Source organism: Monodon monoceros, unplaced genomic scaffold (genome assembly GCF_005190385.1).
Source record: "Monodon monoceros isolate NGI ecotype Baffin Bay Population unplaced genomic scaffold, NGI_Narwhal_1 Super_Scaffold_19, whole genome shotgun sequence".
NCBI lineage: Eukaryota > Metazoa > Chordata > Mammalia > Artiodactyla > Monodontidae > Monodon > Monodon monoceros.
In genome coordinates this window covers 59,070,767-59,090,018 of record NW_021703775.1, presented here as the reverse complement: position 1 = coordinate 59,090,018, position 19,252 = coordinate 59,070,767, and the positions used below count along the sequence as shown (strand labels likewise).

At 41.5% G+C, this 19,252-nt stretch overlaps 1 protein-coding gene across 2 annotated transcripts in view; it reads right to left on the bottom strand.

Moving 5' to 3' along the window:
• STRN (striatin) overlaps positions 1–13,252 on the bottom strand; it is a 106,149-nt gene extending 92,897 nt beyond the window's left edge. For both annotated transcript variants that reach the window (XM_029232017.1, XM_029232018.1), the window contains exon 1: positions 12,901–13,252. In XM_029232017.1, the coding sequence (XP_029087850.1) occupies positions 12,901–13,134 (234 nt within the window). In that variant the 5' untranslated portion in view covers positions 13,135–13,252. The remainder of the gene's footprint in view (positions 1–12,900) is intronic.
• Positions 13,253–19,252: the final 6,000 nt, after the last annotated feature.

Here is a 19,252-nt window from a genome sequence, read left to right as displayed (position 1 = left end):
TAGATGTGGGGGAAACAACTGTAAAAGACTGGAGAAAGGTCATTAAAAATCTACGGTTTTACACTCACTGTGCTTTACTCAAGGAAAACCAAAACCAGAAATCATTAACAATACATTATAATTGTAGCTTATTCAAGAATGACAACACGGGCTTCCCTGGTAGCGCAGTGGTTGAGAGTCCACCTGCCGATGCAGGGGACACGGGTTTGTGCCCCGGTCCAGGAAGATCCCACATGCCGCAGAGCGGCTGGGCCCGTGAGCCATGGCCGCTGAGCCTGCGCATCCGGAGCCTGGGCTCTGCAGAGGGAGAGGCCACAACAGTGAGAGGCCCGTGTACCGCAAAAAAAAAAAAAAAAAAAATGACAACACAGAACTCCGATCAGCATTCTAAAAAACAACAGTGAAGGGTCAGTGGGCCTGGTCTTACGCTGGCAAATGACCGTATGTTTATATATTTTTAACTTAAATTATTTCAAGTGTCATTTTAACCATCTTTTCGGGTTTACTGACCAACCAGTCTGGACGGCATTGCATAACAAAGCTTCTTTCTTATATATACAAAACTGTTAGGGGAGCATGAAGCTTCACTGTGTCTGGAGATCAGAGAGGTTTCCCAAAGAAAGTAAAATGAATGTTGGAAGATGATTAGAAATTCACCAGACAAGGGAGAGGAAAATATCCAGGCCTGTACGTTGACTCAGAAGCATGAGAGAACAAGAAAAATGTCAAAATATTTCCTTCTACTTACTATGCCCAGGCCCATCACTCAAACTTTTCTCATGGCAAATTATTTAACCTCTCTTCTCATCTATGAATTAAGGAATAATTATGAATACCTTTAATTATGATTTTTTAAATTATGATTAAAAAAGATTATAGGGACTCTCCTGGTGGCGCAGTGGTTAAGAATCCGCCTGCCAATGCAGGGGACACGGGTTCGAGCCCTGATCCAGGAAGATCCCACATGCTGTGGAGCAACTAAGTCTGTGCGCCACAACTACTGAGCCTGCGCTCTAGAGCCCGTAAGCCACAACTGCTGAGCCCACGTGCCACAACTACTGAGCCCGCATGCCACAACTACTGAAGTCCACGTGTCTAGAGTCCGTGCTCCACAACGAGAGAAGCCACCGCAATGAGAAGCCCGGGCACCACAAAGAAGAGTAGCCCCCGCTCACCTCACCTAGAGAAAGCCCGCACACCGCAACAAAGACCCAATGCAGTCATAAATTAATTAATTAATTAATTTAAAAAAAAGATTATACATGTAAAGTGTTTAGCACCGTACCTGGGACATGGCAAGTGCTGAGTAAATAAAACTATTATTATTATTGGAGGGTAAAGAAGAAACGAAAGAGAGAAAACAACAGATAGAGTATGGGTTCTATTAGTGTGACCAAGGCACCATCTTCCCTGACTGACTGCTTTTTCAAGTTCAGTAAGTATGCTGACCCAGATCCCCAGGCTCCTCCTATTCCCTCCTTTTAGCTTGATAGGAATCCACATTCCTCAGGAGCAGGTTTTAGTTGTGCCTATCATTTAGGCTCCTTAGCTCACTGCTTAACTTTCTCATTTAGGAGGTATAAACAAAAAAACTGAGAACAAGTCCCAGACTGGGCTGTAATTTTCCATCAGGTGAAACTGGTATCACCCTTGTGGAATTTGACATCCTGTTTATTTCTCCTAACTAGATATGCTGGTACTGGATCCAATTTCTGTCACATGTAAATGAGTGCTAATAAAACCTGTGTGTACGGAGATGAAACACTCACCCCCCCGCCCCGCCCTTTCCTTGGATCCCTGTAGTGCAGTTATGCCGAGAACCTATTCACCACACCCAAAATACCTATTCCACCCAACCTTACTCACTATTTCCCAGAGCTCACCTGAATTCCAGGGCTTCTGCTCCCTTATTTTTCTCCCTATCTTATCTCCAGAACAAAATACCTACTCATTTTCCTTTGGCCATACTGCTTCTAACTAACTGTATGACAAATTTTCCTTCGTATGTAACAGTATTTTCTAATATCCCATCATCTTGTTCAGATAGGGTATTTTTATAACAAAAGTTAAACAGCATTAAAGTCTGCCAAAGAAGATGAATTTTTTTTTTTTTTTTTTTTGCGGTGCACGGGCCTCTCACTATTGGGGCCTCTCCCGTCGCGGAGTACAGACTCTGGACGCGCAGGCTCAGCGGCCATGGCTCATGCGCCCAGCCGCTCCGCGGCATATGGGACCCTCCCAGACCGGGGCACAAACCCGTGTCCCCTGCATCGGCAGGCAGACTCTCAACCACTGCGCCACCAGGGAAGCCCGAAGATGAATTTTATTTCCTCAAATACCTTACTGCATAAGAGCAAATACATGATTGACATATTACTCTGTTCAAATATAGCATATGTAAAGTAGGTGAGCTAAGAATAACCTAATAACTAAAGCACTACACAAAATCTGATATATGATCAATAAACACAAACTATATTAATAAATATATACAGAACTTAATTAGGCTACTCTCAGAGCAAGCTGCAAAAGTCCCAAATTTGCAGACATTTTTTAAAAAGAAATAAACATTTTATTTCAATATTCACTACATAAAAATAAATAAAAGTATTAAAAGAAACTAGAGTGATACATTATTAAACACATTTCAAGAACATAAGTTGTTGAAGACTCTTCCTAAGCCCCTTACAATATAATTGTTTCATTAAATTATTTTACCTGAAGAAAAGCTTGAAATAAATAAGAATTTTCTTTAAATTATGACAGCTATTCAAAGCATACCTAAATAGTTAAGCCATGAACTAGTTTAAGTGATCCATTCAGCATAGTAGCTGCTTACATTCTCTTCACCCTATTAGTAGTGATTTCAGGTAAATATTATAATTCTCTTGTCTACTTCAGATCAGAAGCAGTCATTCAGGGTGAGGGATCAATAAAAGGAGACAATGTGGTATGGAGAACAATGGCCTGGCCTGAGTACCGGGACTCCTGAGTTCTAACCTAAATCTACACCAACTCACAGAGTGATCTAAGACAATTCACTTCCTCTCTCTGGCTCTAAATGATAAAACAAGGGATGAGACTGCCTAAGTTCTAAGGTCCCTCAGGAGGTAAAAATACGATTAGTGTCTATCCCTGTCAGCCTTAAAATTCTACAGTAGTAAGTGCTAAAACGAAGACTATAGAAAATACATCCATTAGGAATTAAGAACAGGTGAATGTGTGCAGTGCAGTTTCTGCCTCCTGTCTGCCTATGTTCCCCTCAACCCCTCTGCTCCTTTCCCTGTCTATTCTTTTCTTCTACCCCCTTTTCAACTTCTCTTTCTTGCCTCAGGTTTCTCTCCCAAACTACAATTTTCCTCTATTATGTCTCCAGGCTGCAATGCCTGCAAGTTACTACCACCTACTACTGCCATCTCTGGGGCTGCTCCCTGCTTTCACTACTGTCAATTTATTGTCCTTAAATCACTACTAACAGGGCAAAGAGAATGTAAGCAGCTACTATGCCAAATGGATCGCTGAAACTAGTTCATGGCTTCTAAAACATGATTTAAATAAATAATACAATCAAATGCATTCTGTCCCTAGAAATTTCAACCAAGAAGAGCAAACCATTTATTGGACACCTATTATGGGTCATGTACTGTGCATATTTTATCTTTTAAAAACCTTACAACTACTCTGCTTGGTGGGTATGTTATCTACAATTTACAAACAAAAGTGAGGTCCAGGGAATTCCCTGGTGGTCCAGTGGTTAGGACTCCGCGCTTTCACTGCCGAGGGCCTAGGTTCAATCCCTGGTCAGGAACTAAGATCCCCCAAGCAGCGTGACCAAAAAATAAATAAATAAAAATTTTTAAAGTAAAATAAAATAAATAAAAATGAGGTCCAAAAAAATTATAAATGAGAAGTTATGGAGCTGTCTGACTAGAAGGTCCACACTTTCCACTGTCAAATTATGACGGTCAATAAACTGTTTTATCAAAATGGCGACCAAAGCAAGAAACTCCAAAGATCCCAAGGGCAATTTTATTTCTAATGGCCCAGAATTAAAACTTTCATAAATCAGAAAGTATTAAAAAAAAAAGTGTAGCTGACATCAAGTACATAGTAGGCTGACAAAGGGAAACCAGTCCCAATTATTTGGACTTTCAAACATCTTTCAAAGGCTGATTAGTAAAAGGGTTTGTTTTAAATTCTGCCTAAATTACCAAGATTTTGGAGAAAAGTTGTAAGTATCCTACCAGTACAAAGAAAAGTAATTTAGATAGTAAATAATATTTAGGGCTATAGGCACATCTCTTGAAAAAGAAATGCTATCAATGATATTTCTCCCCAAATAATTATTGGGGCCATTTTTATTTGTCAGTTTTTGAAAGTAATATAAGAGAATTTAGTTTCTAGTAACGATGCCGTGAAACAACTCTCCTACTGAAAAGAGCTAAAAGTTCTAGATAAAATATTTCTACAATCATCTTAAAAAGCAAAGCTGGGGCTTCCCTGGTGGCGCAGTGGTTGGGAGTCCGCCTGCCGATGCAGGGGACATGGGTTCGTGCCCCAGTCTGGGAAGATCCCACATGCCGCGGAGCGGCTGGGCCCATGAGCCATGGCCCCTGAGCCTGCGTGTCCGGAGCCTGTGCTCTGCAACGGGAGAGGCCACAACAGTGAGAGGCCCGCGTACCGCAAAAAAGGAAAAAAAAAAAAAAGCAAAGCTGGTAAGAAAGTAAGGATTATTTGACCAAAATTGAAGGGAAAATGGGAACCCATGAGGTAAGGGAACAAAAGCCACTTTTGCCCTTTGGTGATGACCAATCAGAACAAATCCAAGCTTCAGTTTTGACAGCTTTGCAGGACCCAAAAGGCAAAATGCAAAGACCAGAACCATCCAGAGTATAGAGTCTAATAGGAGATATACATTTAGCTAAGGCCCTAAAGGGCCTATACCCTCAAGGCAAAGGTGAAGCAGAAGTATATTGGCCCACATAAGTATTTACAACCAAAATAGGCGTCAACTATTTGGGTGCTCCAAAACTTCAAGCAACGAATTTGCTTTAAAGTGGGTCAGTCTAGGTAATGCCTCTAGAAACCCACCAGAAACAAAGGCAAAACTTTCTGAAGAAGAAACCTTTATTTGAGGCCTGATTTAGTCCTATACTTTTTCAAGGACAGTGAGCAGCACACAGGTATCTATGCATACAAAGAAACAAGTCATCATGAGCAGGAGCCAGCAAAAACACCAGACCACAGAAAGGGACCTCCAAGACCTCACACATAGGAAGAAGAGAGACTCCAACTTCAAAATAACTGGGGACTTCCCTGGTGGCACAGTGGTTAAGAATCCGCCTGCCAATGCAGGGGACACGGGTTCCAGCCCTGGTCCTGGAAGATCCCACATTCCGCGGAGCAACTAAGCCCATGAGCCACAACTACTGAGCCTGTGAGCCACAACTCTAGAGCCCGCAAGCCACAACTACTGAGCCCACCTGCCACAACTACTGAAGCCCGTGTGCCTAGAGCCCATGCTCTGTGACAAGAGAAGCCACCGCAATGAGAAGCCCATGCACCACAACAAAGAGTAGGCCCCCGCTCGCTGCAACTAGAGAAAGCCCGCTTGCAGCAACGAAGACCCAATGCAGCCAAAGATAAATAAATTAATTAATTAAAAACAAAGAAAAAGAAATAACTATACTTACTAGGTTTAAGGAATAAAAGACGACCCTGAAAATATCTTCAGGGAATAGGAAGCTGCTAAGAAAAGATGCAGCAGATTTATAAATGGAACCAAAACTGAAGTTCAACAATAACCAAAATCACAAACTCACTGGATGACCTTAAAACACTAGATTCAACTGTAGAGAAAATTAATGGACTGGATGATAAATCAAAATAAATTATCTGGAATAAAGCCTGTAGTGATAAAAAAATGGGAAATATAGAGCAGATAAAGAAGGCCTAAGATACATGTAATCAGAGACCCAAAAGGAAAAGAAAAGAGAATAAGATAGAGGAGAAATCTAAAGAGATAATGACCAAGAATTCTGCAGAACTAATGAGATGTCAATCTAGAGATTCAAGCCTAACAAAGTCCCAAATAAAATAAAAGGAAATCTATACCTTGACACATCATAATGACACTACAGAACACCAAAGTCAAGAGGAAATCTTAAATGTAGCTAATAAAATAAGCTAGAGAACAAACAGTATATAGAACACAGTAAAATCTCCATGTTTCTTGTTTTAAAATAAAAAGGGAAATGATAAGTCACATTAGTGTGACTCTGATTAACTGAGAAGGTTGTAAGGATCAAGGAAGATAATGTATTTGAGAAGTTTTTTAAAAACCATAAAGGTATCTGGAGATTTAAGTGACAGGGCTTGTATGAAACCTATTTCATTCTTGGTCATTTAACCCTTCTCTGGGCTTCACTTTACCTCTAAAAGAAAGTTGTAGGTGATTACTTCCAAAGTTTATTCCAGCTCAAAGATTACTATATCATCATATCTCTCATTCAGCAGGAGGTGATTCAAACTATACTATTCTGCCTAAAAATGCTAGGTACCATCAGAAAGAATAATAGAAAAATAACAGAAATTATATCCCAAATTATATAAAAAGTCATCCATATCTGGAATACAAACACAAGTGTTGAAATCACTAACATACATAATAATAGAAAAGGACAACTAAAGCAATGGTTCTCAATCCTTGCTGTATATTAGAGCCAACAGGAAACTCAAAAGAATACTAATGCCATGGACCCCCTAATTCTTATCTGATTTAAATGATCTGGGGTACAGGCCAGGAAATGAATATCTTTTAAAGTTTCTCAGATTATTCTAAGATTGCAGCTAAAGTTGAAAAACACTGAACTAAAGTGACAAATAGTAGGATATGTTTTAAAAGAGTAGAACCTCTATAATCTTTCCAAAATATATTTAAAGATTATAAATTGTCAAGAATATGAATAGAATGAAAAACAAACCTGTTTACAAAATTATACCATACCACAATGGGGCTCACCTGTTCCAAGTTAAAAGGAAGTGGTTTAAAAAGGCCAAATAATACCAAAGATTAGTTTTATAGAGTGGTTGGTAAATGTATATAATTTGTTATCCAAAAAGTCATGCAAGGTTAAGACAAACATATTCAGAGAAATTTATATGCTCCAAACAACAGACACATAGTGGATTATAAAGAAAAGCAAGAACATTTCAAGTATACAGTCAATGTTTTGAGGCTGACCGACGGACAGATGAGGCGAGAGGGTGCCGAAGGGCCGGGTCGGGGCGTCCGTCCCAGCCCAGCCCAGCCCTGTGAGTGAACCCCGCCTGTTACATGCTCTTGAGGGAGCTCACATCCAGTCTGGGCGCCCAGCTCACGTGACAGACGGGTCACACTGCTGGCCACCCCCTCTCTCTCGGCAAGTCCCCTTGGGGGACAGAAAGATGGGCTGTTACCACCCACCAGGCCAGGAGCATGGTGGTCGGCTGCCCGGGGGAGTCCGCTCCTCCAAGGAACCTTGCCTCTGCTCCCCTGGGCCCCAGGGTGGCCCGCCTCGGGCCTGCCTTTCCTGGCCTGAGGATCCCCGTGGCCTCTCCTGGGCTCCTGGACACTGAGTCCCACCCTGGATCCCACCTGACGGTGCCTCAGGAGGGGACAGGATACGCAGGGTGGCCCCCACTTCCTCCTGGCCTTCCCTCACTGTGTCCCCCCTCACAGTGGCCCTGATGCTACCTGTCTGGGCGCTCCGAGGGCAGCGGGGAGAGAGACTGATTGCTATGGAATGGCAATAATTCACTCCTCCATAAATGTCCCTGAGCGCCACAATCAGACCCAGAGTATTAGACTGCAAGGTCCCAGGATGAAACTTACATGCTCTCTAGCCTTAGAAGATTTATGACTGAAGATTCTGCTTTTCTCTGGGGACAAGGAGACAAATTGGAGTACAAATTTAACATCATGCACTTGATATCATTTATTTACTCGGCACTTACTGTGTGTTATGTACCAGACTTCTGCTAGATATTTTAAAATATCTCATTTAATTCTCACAAGGTAGTTTATCAGCCTCACCTTACAAATGAGGACACTAAGGTCCTGAGAGGTCAGAATTATGGTAAACATATATTTTTAGCATGAAATAAAATAGTAAGTTTTAAAGCAAAGATTTAAATCCAGGTCTATGCCATGTTGCCTTTCACTGTAATTGTAAATAATAGTTATAATAATAACAAAACATAAACTGTCATTTTAAGTGCTTATTTTGTCCATTTAAATGCTCAGTAGGGCTTCCCTGGTGGCGCAGTGGTTAAGAATCCACCTGCCGATGCAGGAGACACGGGTTCGAGCCCTGGTCCCGGAAGATCCCACATGCCTCAGAACAACTAAGCCCATGAGCCACAACTACTGAGCCTGCGCTCTAGGGCCCACGAGCCACAACTACTGAAGCCCGCGTGCCTAGAGCCCGTGCTCCACAACAAGAGAAGCCACCACAATGAGAAGCCTGCACACTACAACGAAGAGTAGCCCCTGCTCATCACAACCAGAGAAAAGCCCACGTGCAGCAACGAAGACCCAAAAGCAGCCAAAAATAAAAAAAAATTTTAAATAAATAAATGCTCAGTAAACCCTCACAATAGTCCTATGAAGCTGCTCAGTCAAAATAATTGAGGGCTTCCCTGGTGGCGCAGTGGTTGAGAGTCCGCCTGCCGATGCCAGGGACACGGCTTCGTGCCCTGGTCCGGGAAGATCCCACATGCCGCGGAGCGGCTGGGCCCGTGAGCCATGGCCGCTGAGCCTGTACGTCCGGAGCCTGTGCTCTGCGGCGGGAGAGGCCACAGCAGTGAGAGGCACGCGTACCGCAAAAAAAATAATAATAATTGAGTCATAATTGACTTCTCTTTTTCTCAAATCTCACAACCTATCGTTCGGCATATCTTGCTAGTTCTAGCTCCAAAAATGTATTCAGGATCCATTATATTTTGAGTATGTTATCACATGTGAATATTATTCACTTATCGCATCACTATTACCCTAGTTCACCTCTGGCTTGGATTATTAAAATAGCCTCCTAACTAGACTTTGATTTATCTCCCCTTTCTCCCCTCCAAGTCTATTCTGGATCCTTGCAAAGGGTTGCATTTAAAGATGGTGTCACTCTTTTGCTCAAAACATTTCAACAGTTGCCCATCTTGCTGAGGCAAAAATAAAGTCCTTACAATGAGCAAGACCCAGTATCTCTGACATCATTTCTTCCATTCTCCTCCTCTACTCCAGCCACACTTGCCTAAACACTCTGCAAACATTCCGAGCATGTTTCCCCTTCCCCCTACTCTTCCCTCTGCCTAGAACACTCTTTCCTCAGATGTCACCTTTTCAGGTCTTTGTTTAAATAACACCTTATCAATAGTAAAGCCTTTCTTCCCCACCCCACCCTCTCAAGCGCTCCATATCCTCCTTACCCTACCTTATCATGGCACTTATTACCACCCAACGTTTGATGAATGTATTCATTTATTGCTGCCAGTCTTCCCCCACGATTTAGCTTCATGCAGGTAGGATCTGTTTTAATCGTTATCGTTTCTCCAGTGCCTTAGAACAGGACTTGGTATGAAGTAGGTACTTGAAAACATTTGTTGAATGAAAATATGAACCAATAATGCCAAAACCCAGACTCATAAACATTCCAGTACAGCCTCCATACCATATGCACTAATACTCAATCATATCACCTTTTTTCATGCAATTCAGCATTTCCAGGTAGACAGCAGAGCCTCCTCTACCACACACAAACTTCTAAATCTAGGAACAATACCTTCTATTTTTTACTTACATGCTTCTTTCCCAGAAGTCAGTAATTTTCAAATACTGAGCCTTAGGTTCTCATTACTTCATAAATTCTTTCTTCCTGCTAATCTCCCCATTCACTATTAGCCCTCCTCTCTTATGCTAGCCTAAGAAAATTTAAACCCCCCAAATGATAAACTCTGATTCTACTGCATTTTGTTTGTTCTATCACTCCTGTTAGACTGTTTCTTTGAAATCATCTAGCACAATGTCTCATACACAGAAAATTTTCTCAAATGTTATGATTTGTATTCTATCTCCAATTCCTTTCACAAATATAAAGCTCAATAATAACCGCAACCAATCTTTTCCCATGAATTACCTATTCTCATATGAATGGTGGTGGTGAGGCAGGAGGGGGATTGCCAAAAGTAAAAAGAGAATTTCATATTAACCTAGATGGGCAAGGGGGCAAAACATGTCCAATTTTTTGCCACAATGTGGCCAGTTCCTTACTCCCAAGATCTGAAGGAAGGAGGAAGTGGTGCCGGCAGGCCAGGGAGATGAGAGCTTGGACTGCCTTTCACAACTCTGCCCTGGCAACTTGAAAGAGCAGGACTGACAGGTTCCTGAAGGGACAAATTAGACCTAATCTTAAAGGTATTTTTGTTGACTCTAGTGTTAATGACTTAAGCAGCGATTTAAAAATAAAAGCAGGATACCAACTGATCCAAATTTCATTCATTCAATTCTTATTTCCTACTGTTTTTCTAGAAAAATTCCAATGGGAAAAGAAAAAAAAAGGACATGGTCAAATTTAATGATGTTGATGTAAAGAAATGATTTTTAAAATATATTTTCAATTATGCTAATAAAAGGGTCAAAGACCACAGATTCCTGTGAACTCTCTCCTTCCAAAATACATACTTGTTCTGTTTAAAAACTATGGCACATTTTCTAAGTTTCTCCATGGATGCTTAATTTAACTGGAGCACAAACCAAAAGATACTGTAAAAATGTAGTACCCTTAATATGATGAGCACCAATGGGAAACCTACCAGAAGTTTAAGATTTGCGATAAATAACCCGGTAAGTAGTATGTGTATATGTGTATACATTGGGGAAAGGCGTAGAGGGGGCATAACTAAAGAGTAACTACAGTTACAGGTAAATTGAAAAATTAAATATGGGGGTTGGGGGGAAAGGAGTTGAGATAGGTTGGAAATTCTCAAATTTCCCAGGTAATGAGGTAAGAATTGTTGTTTGTTTTTGAACAAAGTAGTGTGATTTATCTTACATTCCCTAAACTGGATAAGAAATTAAAATTTAAGCAGCTGCATACAAAAATCATTATCCACAACTGTACAACATTAAAGTTAAAGCCTGCCTTTAATACTTCCGTTAAGTCTGAAATCCACAAGCTCACTTATGGAATGCACTGCTAGTTCATTATGAGAAAAATTACAAATTTTTCCCTGACCACTCCATCTAAAACAGCTGCCCCTATCACACTCTACACTTGTACCCTGATTTATTTTTCCCATAGCAGCTGCACTGTGGATCAGTATACTATATAGTTGCATTTGCTGACTGTTTGCCTCCCGACTAAAACATAAGCTCTATGAGGGCAGAGGCTTCGTCAGTTTTATTAATCCCAGGGCCTAGAGGCACAGTATAAGCACTCAATAAATATGCTGAATAAATGATGGAAGTGAAGTTCAAAGAGGTTAAAGGATTTCCTCAAGGTCACAGAGCTGGCAGCAACCACAGCTTGTATTATAACCCTTTCTGCTTGCTCCTTCCACGACCACTTCCACTCCACCAAAGCAGCCCGTTCCAGCACATGATTCTATTTCTCCTTTTCTTTTTTTTAAGTGCCAAAGAAAATACATGCTACCCAAAATGGTGACACCGTGGGTAGCATTTTAACTTCAAGTGTTTCACCAACCAAAACTACACTCAGATTTCATAAGCATACAGGATTAGCCAGTAAAACAGAAAGGCACAGCCACTCAGAGTTCTTTAAGTTCTTTGCGAAATTGGTGTATGCCTTGGAAGTGCCTTGGAAGTTTTAAGAACAACCACTGAAACCTACTTACCAATTCAGAAGGGCCTGCAAAATATCAGCCTCACTTTCATTCTTCTAAGAGCCCACGATAGCTTCCTCCCTGGATATACTGGACTGGCCAAAAAGCTCGTTCGGTTTTCAGTAAAAATAAGAGACACATTTTTCTTTTTCACTAAGAACTTTATTGAACAACGCATTCATTAACTGAACGAACCTTCCAGCCAACCCAATACTTTACCTTGCAGATTATGAAAGGAAATGTAATCAACTTTAAAAGCCCCTTTTAGTTCCTTTTAAATTACAAGTCAATCTCACAAAACCTTGAACAGAAAATTAACCCTTAGGAAGCTTCAGATTCTGAGAACTGAAAACCATCCCTGAACCATCATCTGACTGTGAAAATTCACGAAATTCATTCAAAATCCACGAATCTGAAACAGCTAAAAGAAACGCGGGAGGGGGTGAGAGAGAAGGAAGAGAAGAAACATTTACATATATAAAAAGGGAGCCGACATTCCTAGTAACACTTTGGCCCAAGAGCAGCATCTTGCCTAAAGTCAAGGCCCCACGGACACAACTTCTGGTCTTCTTTGATCACCTTCCTTACAGACAGGCGCCAACTGTCAATACCTTTTACGGGGACCGTCTCTAGACCTAGGATGGGACTCACTAGGACAGGACATGATTTGCTCATCTCGCAAAACTACTGTCAGCCCAATTAGTAAACTGAAAGGGAAGACCTAAGATGTGGAATGGCAAGAGCGCTGAAATGAGCCTGAGAGTTAAGAGTGGGAAGGAGCAGATGAAAAGGTGCGGGGAGGGTAAACAACGCATCACGGGCGGGAGTGAGAACCTGGGTCGAGGAAGTGGGGTCGGCGAAAGGCAAAGGTGAAGGGAGGAAGGGGACAAGGTTCTGGGTGGGATGGGCGGGAGCAAAGGGGGAGGGGACGAGCGAGGGCTGAGCGGGGGAGGGGGAAGGGTCCGGGGCGGGGCGGAAGGGAGCGAAGAGGCGGGATGAAGAGGGCCAGGCCGGGAGGGTCTTTACCTGCAGCTCCGCCCGCTCCACTTCCCACTGGGCTCTCTCGACCTCGAAGCGGGCCCACTCGTGCTGCAGGAAGTGCAGGATCCCCGGGAGACTGTACTGGGCTCGGGCCGCCCCCGCCGCAGCCGCCCCGTCGCCGGCCGCGGCAGCCTCCGCCAGAGGCCCGAGACCCTTGGCACCGCCGGCGCCCGGGTGGTTGTTGCTGAAGAAGACGCCGGGACCCGCTTGCTCGTCCATGGCGGCCGCGGGAACCGGGGGAGCTGCCCAGGCGCCCAGCAGCGGAGGCAACTGCAGCGGCCAGCAGCGCCTCCTCCTCCCTCCGCCGCTCCCCGCCCACACCCCAGTCAGCAGGGAGCAGCCGCCTGGGCGCGGGGGCCGACCGAGCCCGGGACGGGCCGGGAAATGGGTCAACTGCGGCGCGCGGGCTTCCCGGGGCTTGCTGGGAAATGTAGTCGCGGGGCGTGGCGCCGGCGAGCGCGGCCCGGGCGGCCTGTGGGGTTGTGATCGGCTGGGGCGGGGCCGCGGCCCTGCCCCAGCCCCAGTCCCGCCCATGCCCGCGGCGGAGGGGGCCGCCCCCCGGCGGGTAGCGCGGGTTTCCTCACTCTAGGGGCAGGGCGCTGGCGGGTGGTGCTGCAGTCTCCCTCGCACGCGGAAGTTCTCGGGCGGCGCTCGCTGTTGCACACACACACACACACACGGAAGTTATCGCGCTGCAATGCCAGCCCGAGCTGCACATCTTTTAGGGCTTCCTGGTGGTTCTGCTAAGAAACAAGCTCAAAGCGAGCTTCGCCAGTCCGGCGCCTGTACCGGGGTTCTCCAGCCAGCACATTCAGACCTCTCCCTTCTGCTCCGACTTGGGTGATTCTCTGACCCTAGACACTCCTGAGTTCTGTACATTTCCGTATCGCTGTCGCTCCTGCCTTTCTTTTACACTTAGGGTTTAATCAAACCTGTTGCCTGATCAGTTTTCACTTAGAAGGAACTCTGATCATCTCTCTCCTGGACTCAACACAACAGCTTTCTGCTTATTCCAAATTCTGGTTTGTTGACACTTCATCTGAAACACTACTCCGCTGAAGTCCTTTTCCCTTTGTAGTTAATGTTGCAGTAAATCCTGTAAAAGTTTCGGATAGCCAAGGCTTTGTTATTTCAATCTCGTTTTTTCTTATTCCCGAGGAATTTATAGTCATTTCAGCAAATATTTGACTCTAAGTGCTATCTGTCACTGGGGATATAAAGATAAGTGACACTATTCCTGCCATCAAAGGGAGACTGGCAAATATACAGTCAATTCTCACAGTGCCTTAAAGTTAAACTACCTGAAAAAACAAAAGTCCCTTTCTGCTCCCTAGAGCTATCTTAGGTATCCAGGCACTTCTCCCTTTTCATTTGTCGGGTTCCCAGTTTCTTCCACGGTTCATTTGCAAACTGGCGATAGTATTAGCCTACCGAAAGCACACCGAACTCCTTTCTAGTCTTTCTCTCTAAATGTTATCCTTCTCCCAAGTCTTTGACGTTATGTCACTATAAATTCACACTACAGCGATAATGAAAGGAAGGCACCTGAAAAAACTTAACAAATGAACTTGAAATTAAGCACTTATTTTGTCCCCATAGCAAGTCATTTTGTAATTCTTTTGTGGGATGGAATTCTGGGATATCAGACCTTATGGCCATGAAAAAAATGTAAAGATATAGGCTGGTGAGTGACATGTCAAGGAAGGACATCCTGTCCCTGTGCTCCCCCCTCCCCCTCTTCCCATTGCTACTTGTGGAAAGGACAGGAAACACATTGTATCTAATCTGGTTGCAAAGATGGCTAGCTCTCTCTCCCAGTTATTCAATGTTTCAGCTTTATGAATTCATTCTTTATTGTAATAAAAGTTTAATCCAGGCCTGACCAAATTCCCTGTGTCGTAAATTATTTTGGCTGTAAGTGTCCTCTGAGATACTACCCAATCCTCTCATTTTACAGTTTAGGAAACTGAAGTCCAAAGAAGTTGAACTTGTTCACAATGAGGCTTTGAGTGAGTGGCACAGTCAAAACTAGAAACCAGAATTCCTGATTGCTAGTTGTGTTAACAGGTTGCCTCCTCTCTTACTTGTCAGATCTATCAGAGTATCAAGGGGACAATAATGCAACAATGGCATATTTTTTCATCTGAAGGATTTAAGTAATCTTACAAGTTTTGAATGTTAAAAGTTTTTTTCCCCCTCTAATAGAAGACATGTCTGACAATTCCTTTAAATACATTTATAACATACTATAAAACATGATTAAATTTAATGGTAACTGTTTAAGAACCCATAACACCTTTAGCTAGATTCACCAAGAAAAAAAGAGGACTCAAATAAATAAAATCAGAAATGAAAGAGGAGATGTTACAACTGATACCACAGAAATACAAAGAATCATGAGACAATTACAAACAATTATATGTCAACAAATTGGACAACCTAGAAGAAATGGATAAATTCCTAGAAACATACAACCTATTAAGACTGAATCAGGAAGAAATAGAAAATCTGAACCAAGCAATTATTAGTAAGGAGGGTGAATTGGTAATCAAAAACCTCCTAATAAACAAAAGTCCAGGACCAGAGAGCTTCACTGGTGAATTCTACCTAACATTCAAAGAAGAATTAATACCAATCCTTCTCAAACCCTTCCAAAATATTGAAGAGGAGGGAACTCTTCCAAATTCATTTTATGAGTCCAGCATTACTCTGATGCCAAAACCAGACAAGGATGCCACATGAAAAGAAAATTACAGGCCAATATCCCTGATGAACATAGGTGCAAAAATCCTCAACAAAATATTAGCAAAATTCAGTAATACATTAAAAGGATCCTTCACCATGATCAAGTGGGATTTATTCCAGGAATGCAAGGCTGATTGAAAATCTGCAAATCAGTCAATGTGATACATCACATTAACAAAATGAAGAATAAAAATTATATGATCATCTCAATAGATGCAGAAAAAGCATTTGACAAAGTACAACATCCATTTATGATAAAAAAAACTCTCAACAAAGCAGGTATAGAGGGAATGTACCTCAACATAATAAAGGACATTTATGACAGACCCACAGCTAACATCATACTAATGGTGAAAAGCTGAAAGCTTTTCCTCTAAGATCAGGAATAAGACAGGATGTTTACTCTTGCTACTGTTATTTAACATAGTATTGGAAGCACTAGCCAGAGCAATTAAGTAAGAAAAGAAAAGAAAATGCATCCAAAGTGGAAGGGAAGAAGTAAAACTGTCACTCTTTGCAAATGACATAATACTATATCTAGATGCCATCAAAAAAGTTAGTACCAATAAACAAATTCAGTAGTGTTGCAGGATTAAAAAAAAAATCAATATACAAAAATCAGTTGTGGCTCTCTATGCCAACAACAAACTATCAGAAAGAGAAATTAAGAAAAGAATCCCATTTACATTTGCATCAAAAAGCACACAATACCTAGGAATAAATTTAACCAAGGAGGTGAAAGACCTGTACACTGAAAACTATAAGATATTAAAGAAAGAAATTGAAGATCACACAAATAAATGGAAAGATATTGCATGCCCATGGATTGGAAGAACTAATATTGTTAAATACTACTCAAAGCAATCTACAGATTCAGCGCAATCCCTATCAAAATTCCAATGGCATTTTTCACAGAAATAGAACAAGTATTCCTAATATTTGTATGACACCACAAAGGACCCTGAATAGTCAAAGCAATCCTAAGAAGGACAAAGCTGGAAACATTACGCTCCCTGATTTCAAACTCTATTACAAAACTATAGTAATTAAAATAGTATGGTATTGGCATAAATACAGACATAGATCAATAAAACAAAGTAGAGAGCCCAGAAATAAACCCACACATACATGGTCAATTAACTATAACAAAGGAGCCAAGAATATATAATGGGGAAAGATTGTCTCTTTGATAAATAGTGGTGGGAAAACTGGACAGCCACATGCAAAAGAATGAAACTGGACCACTAACTTATACCATACACAAAAATTAACTCAAGAAGGGTTAGACTTGAACAGGAGGCCTGAAACCATAAAACTAGAAGAAACATAAGTGGTAAGCTCCTTTTTTTAAATTAATTTTTATTGGACTATTGTTGATTTACAGTGTTGTGTTGGTTTCTGCTGTACAGCAAAGTGAATCAGTTATACATATACATATGCATATACTACCGTGTATCGAGAAGAGTTCCCTGTGCTATACAGCAGGTCCTTATTAGTTATCTATTTTATATATGGTAATGTGTATATGTCAATCCCAATCTCCCAATTTATCTCCCCCCCACTTTTGCCCCCTAGTAACCGTAAGTTTGTTTTCTACATCTGTGACTCTATTTCTGTTTTGTAAATAGGCTCATTTGTAACATTTTTTTTTAGATTCCACATATAAGCGATATCATATGATATTTGTTTTTCTCTGTCTGACTGGTAAGCTCCTTGACATAGGTCTTGGTGATGATTTTTTAATCTGACACCAAAAGTAAAAGCAAGCAAAGCAAAATCAACAAGAGGGACTATATCAAACTAAAAAGCTTCTGCACAGCAAAGGAAACCATCAACAAAATAAAAAGGCAACCTACTAAAGGGGAGAAATATTTGCAAATCATATATCTGATAAGGGTTTAATATCCAAAATATATAAAGAACTTATACAACTCAACAGTAAAAAACAATCAGATTTTTAAATGGGCAGAAGATGTGAATAGACATTTTTCCAAAGAAGACATGCAGATGGCCAAAACAGACACAGGAAAAGATGTTCAACATCATTACTCATCAGGGAAATGCAAATAAAAACTAAGATGAGATATCACCTCACACCTGTTAGAATGGCTATAATCAAAAAGACAAGAAATAACAAGTGTTGGGAAGGATGTGAAGAAAAGGGAACTATTGGTGGGAATATAAATTGTTGCAGCCACTATGGAAAACAATATGGAGTTTCCTCAAAACATTAAAAAGAAAACTACTATATGATCCAGCAATTCCACTTCTGGGTATATATCTGAAAGAAACGAAATCACTATCTCAAAGATATATCTGCATTCCCATGTTCATTGCAGCATTATCTATAACAGCCAAGACATGGAAACAACCTAAGTGTCCATCAAAGGATGAATGGATAAAAAATACACAGTGTATATATATACAATGGAGTATTATTCAGCCATAAAAAAGAATGAAATCTTGCCATTTGCAACAACATGGATAGACCTAAAGGGCACAATGCTAAGTGAAATAAGTCAGAGAAAGACAAATAGCATGTGATCTCTCTTATATATATATTTAAACACACACACACACACACACACACACACACCAAAAACCCTAAAAAACCAATCTCATAGATAAAAAGAACAGATTCGTGGTTGTCAGTGGTGGGGGGTAGGAGAAATGGATGAGTGGGGTAAAAAGGTAATAAATAAATAAATATAGAGATAACTTGGACTATCACATATATACAACAGCACTGCTTTAATTCATAGTTTGACCTTATTATAATACCTTTTTGCCTTTCAAGGACTTATTTACACATAAAATAGTATTTATGATCTATCATGTTACAAAACCTTCACTCAGTACACCAAAATATTAAGAGTGGTTATATTAAGGTGGAATTCTAAGAAATTTACTTTTTTCCCCCCCAAAATTTCCACATCTGGTAATATTTCTTTTGTAATTTAACAAAAAACATCATTACTTTTTTTTTTTTTTTTTTTTTTTGTGGTATGCGGGCCTCTCACTGTTGTGGCCTCTCCCGTTGCGGAGCACAGGCTCCGGACGCGCAGGCCCAGCGGCCATGGCTCATGGGCCCAGCCGCTCTGTGGCATGTGGGATTTTCACAGACCGGGGCACGAACCCGTGTCCCCTGCATCGGCAGGCGGACTCTCAACCACTGCGCCACCAGGGAAGCCCCAAAACATCATTACTTTTAAAAGAACTTCCCGTAGATTTCTTTTGCTCTAAACTGCTTTAAGAAAATAAGGACCATGAATCTCATCACTTCTTCCTATACTGAATCAGCTCCTGAAAATGTTAATTTTTGAGTAGTGAGCTTACCAGTGATTTGTTTTCTCTGTGCCTGTCTGTCACATTTTCTGTGTTCAGCAGGAATTACTTTTTTTAAGTAAATGTTTTATCGCATATAACACAGGTACAGAAAACCTCCGAAGTGCTAAGTGAACATCTCAGGGAACTTTCACAAACTGAACAATTGCGTGCAACTACCACCCAGAACATGAAACTGAATATGGCACACCTCTTGGTGTCCTCTCTGGATGTGCATTTTCAGATACAACAGCAAAAATGTTTTTGA